Source organism: Mastomys coucha, unplaced genomic scaffold (assembly GCF_008632895.1).
Source record: "Mastomys coucha isolate ucsf_1 unplaced genomic scaffold, UCSF_Mcou_1 pScaffold9, whole genome shotgun sequence".
In the NCBI taxonomy this organism is placed as follows: domain Eukaryota; kingdom Metazoa; phylum Chordata; class Mammalia; order Rodentia; family Muridae; genus Mastomys; species Mastomys coucha.
In genome coordinates, this window is record NW_022196915.1 from 7,357,958 (window position 1) to 7,362,512 (window position 4,555).

Genomic DNA, 4,555 nt, shown 5'->3' on the forward strand with positions numbered 1-4,555 from the left:
AAAAAAAAGAGATACTATTCTCAAGACACAACCTAAGAATTTTGAAACAGATTAATAATACTTTTATCATTATTAATCTCCAATTCTACAAATTAGGTAACTGACATTCGAAAAGATAAAAAGTTTTGCTTAAAATCACACAAATAAACATAAAATATGATCTTGGGAGCCATCAAGTATCACATTTGAAAATCTGCAAACACAGTACTACCAACACAAAGGAGGAGGTGGGCTTACCTGCAGGGCGCTGTTGAGGAAGCAGCTGTTTTGCCCTGGCTCGTTGCTGAGGCCTTTGCTGGGGGCAATAGACATGGAGCTCCGAGGTGCAAACATCCCTTGAATGCTACCTCTGCTTCCAGAAAAGTAACTTCTTTTCCAAGACATTATTGTTCACATTAGCCCAAAAGGGGAAAAAGAGCTTTATATCTTTTTGACAAGGAACCCGTGTCTTTTGAAGTCCTCAAATTAAAAAAATAAATAAATAAAAATAAAAATAAAAATCCAGAAAATTGTTCAGATTGATAGGCTGAGTTTATATCTTCCCAAACACCCTATCTGTAAACTCAGGGAATTCAGGTGTCTCCTTAGATCCAGGTGCCAAAGCTGCCCTTCCTTCACCTGCACCACTTTTCAAAATGTAACTTGGCGCATGACCAATTCAGAGAAGTCCTTAAGTACTGCTTCCTTCTATGTTGCTGAAACTGCCTCCCTACAGTCCTGGTGAATAGACGGGATCTTCAGGTCAACAGTATCCAGGCCCAAGCAAAGCGTCTTCTTCAGCCCTCTTTACAATGCTTCTTGTGGACTGGAGACTGGAGGAAGAGGCAGGAACCCAACACACTCCTCCTTGCCCTCTTAATGCCTCGTCTCATCATCCTCTAGGAAAACTCAAGCTCTGAACAACTGAAAAGACACCACAAAGCCAAGAAGTTTATCTGGGTTCTCGGTGGGATCGCTGTTGCTGTTCCTTGCTGTACCTTTTAGTTGTATTCCAAATTTCTTCTATTTTCTCTAACAGATCTTCAGAAAGTCTCTTCTCCTTTCTTCTGAGACCAGAATAGCCAGCTGTGCCAGATAGCTTTAACAGAAAGAAAAAAAAAAAATCAAAAGCTTACGTCATTTAATGACTCTACTGGCTTTACACTGTTCTGCCAAGATCAACGTTGCCTCACCTCTCAGTATAAACTTGAAACCTTGACAAACAATGCAGAGAGAGAGAGAGAGAGAGAGAAAGAGAGAGAGAGAGAGAGAGAGAGAGAGAGAGAGAGAGAGAGAGAGAGAGAATACCAGAAACAAAAAAAGGAAAATGAAAGGCAAAAAGAAATGTGAGCAGCTTCACTTTCATGAAAAACTTCTCTTAAATTTCGAAGACAAAAGTTGAACTAGACTAAAAGCCAAACACAAACTTTCTAGAATGAAGCTAAGAGAGAACAAAAACAACAAAAAATCACTAAGCTAGCAAACACCAAGCAAGGAAGCCTTGTCTTCTGGGTGTTGTTGTTAAAGCACTTTTCTGAAGGTGCCTTCCATGCATTGTTAGGAAACCCTAGTTACAGGTGGGGGGCACATCAGCAGTCTGGACTCCATTCTAGGAGAATGAGGCTCCATCCCAGAGAATCCCTCATGGTTATTAGACCACATGGCCTCAATATCCAGTCCAAAAGACAAGCCTTTCTGCCTCATCTGTTGCCTTGTTTGACTAATTTGTTTAATCAATATTTTGCCAGAGGATCAGAGAAATAATTTGAGTTATAAATCACTTAAATCTTGAAATAATCTACAGGGACCTGGAATAGAGGTCATCCACTGACCAGCCTTTGGCTCCAACTAACCAAAATATCTGTGAGGCAACAGTGAGCATTATCAAATCAAGCAGCATTCCTGGAAGGAAGCATCTGAGAGACAGGGTCTCACCATGCTGTCCTGGAACTCTCTATGTGGACCTGGCTGGCCTCAAACTCAGAGTGCTAGGCTTAAGGGTGTGTGTCACCCACATCTAGCACAACTTTCAGCAGTCAGTTCTCTCCTTCCACCACGTAAGTTCCTGGTACCAGACCCAGGTCATTAGGTTGGGCAGCAAATGCCTTTACCCTCTGAGTCATCTCAATGACCCACATTTCTATTGAGATGGGGTCTTACTATATAGTCCTGGCTGGCCTGGAACTTACAATACAGACCAGGATGACCTCAAACCTCCAGCGATCCTCCTTCTTGTCAAAGAGCTCACATTATAGGTATATGTAACCACACCTGGCCAAAGTGCTAAATTTCAAATATCTCAAGCCTCCCTTTAATATCTAATAGATATATTAGATATAGTATATATATATATATATTACATTTATATATATACATATATGTACATATGTGTACATATATATATATATATATATATATATATATATATAAAATACACACACACACTATTTAGAAAATCAAAAATAGGCCAGATGTTATTATAGCAGGCGCCACTATCCCAGTATCCAAGAGGTAAAGGCAGAGATATTGTAAGTCTGAGGCAACCTAGGCTAAATAGCAAGTCTACCTCAAAAGAAATTTTAAAAGTAAAAAGAAAATACTCAATACATGCATCTTTAATCTCACTCCTTAGGAGCAGGGGCAGGCAGATCTCTGTGAGATAAAGGCCAACCTGGTCCACATAGTGAGGCCAGCTAGGACTACATGATGAGACCCCGCATAAACAAAAAACAAACAACAATAACAAAAACTAAAATTGGCAGGGGAGGCATGGTGGCCTCCCTAACTGGAGGTGAGGAACCATGAGCTCCAGGACAGCCTACACTATATATCAAAACCTTATTTCAATCAAACCAACAAAAAGCAAAAATTGTTTGAGGTTTTAATCATTGTCTAGAGAACATCTAACTCTGTCCTCAGTGTGTCCAGTGGAAAAGCCGAGGCACAGAAATATTAATTGGTTGCATAAGACTATTCTTCCCCTCTCTACATTCCTGGGCTATTTATAATCTTCATAGTCTACATGTCACAATTAAAGTATTTGGTTATACATTATATGGTCATTCTATTTACTGTTTTTATTACTCTCCTTTTGTTTTATATAGAATCAGTCATGTATCATATGACTATACAAAATAAAATACTATCTAGTATCAAGCATATGATGACACTATACTGACATTCTTTATTTAATCTTCACAATAGCCTATCAGGTAGATACTATTTGTTCATCTTTACAGAAGAATAAACTGGGACTTAAAGACATCAACTTGCCTAACTGGTATGTGGCAGAGCTAGAACTGGGTGGCTATAAAATTTGTCACTTAATTATGTATCTTACTATAGTATTCCCAAAGCCCCCATCACAGTGATAGTCATAAAGACTATCAACATCTGTTGATTAATGTAGAACCAGGAGGAACCCACATCTCCAACAAAGACTGTAAAACCCTTACTTCTCTACATATCCCTCATGAACACTATATTCAAGGCCACTGAGCAACCTCCAACAAGCCATGCAGCATTCCTCCAGCTCAACTGCTGCAAAGGAATGACAAGTACCAAGCCTCCACTTGGCTCACAGCAGAAGGGACTTGGCAGGCGGGTGGGGTTTTCAGTATCCACATGAGGCACTCACTGAAACCCCGCCTGCCCTATGACACATGCCCAAGCTCAGAGAGCAAAGGGAAGACAGTGGCAGAAAGGATTCACAGGCTTGGAATGGCAGCATTATGTGCGGAAAGCAGTAGGTTCTCACACTAGTTAGGTATGTCAGAAACTAAAGTGAAAGCCAAAAAACAACAAAGGCAAGAAAGGCAGTCAAAATGGTTCAGGCAAAAACACTGATGGCAGAGACTCCACTCCAAATGAAATGCTTGCTTCTAGGTCTAGCACTAACTCGCATAATCGTTCTCTCTACTGAAGATACATGAAAATATAAATGGTATTTCTAGCTACATGGCTCTAATAATCTGTTTTTAAAGATAAAAAAATTTAGGCAATACTGAACTTCTTCAGTATAAAAGAACATTATGTCTGCCACTCATTCTCAAAGGGCTCAGAAAGAAAAGAATATGTATATATGTATACAAAAACATATACAGGGGGCTGGTGAGATGGCTCAGCGGGTAAGAGCACCGACTGCTCTTCTGAAGGTCGTGAGTTCAAATCCCAGCAACCACATGGTGGCTCACAACCACCCATAATGAGATCTGATGCTCTCTTCTGGTGTATCTGAAGACAGCTACAGTGTACTCATTTATAATAATAATAAATAAATTTAAAAAAAAAAACATATACAAACAGAATACATAGATAAAACAAATACAGAAAAATGTTAACAACAGATGCTTGTCACTGAAGAGCATGAGAATGCCAGGCTGGGGAAACACCTCAGTTGACAGAGTCTGCCCACCATGCACAAGACCTAACACTGCCTAAATAATGTGCCTATAATCCCACAACACTTGAGAGGCAGAGGCAAAAAGGTCAGGAAAGTCATCCTTAACTACATAGAAAATTTTGGGCCAGACTGGACTACATGACATCCTACTTAAAAAAAAAAACAAAAAAAAAC

At 39.7% G+C, this 4,555-nt stretch overlaps 1 protein-coding gene across 8 annotated transcripts in view; it reads right to left on the bottom strand.

Annotated features, from left to right (window-relative positions):
- Usp54 (ubiquitin specific peptidase 54) overlaps positions 1 to 4,555 on the bottom strand; it is a 99,306-nt gene that overhangs the window by 61,435 nt on the left and 33,316 nt on the right. For all 8 annotated transcript variants that reach the window (XM_031362084.1, XM_031362082.1, XM_031362081.1 and 5 more), the window contains exon 2: positions 238 to 1,078. In XM_031362084.1, coding sequence (XP_031217944.1) covers positions 238 to 384 — 147 coding nt within the window. In that variant the 5' untranslated portion in view covers positions 385 to 1,078. The remainder of the gene's footprint in view (positions 1 to 237; positions 1,079 to 4,555) is intronic.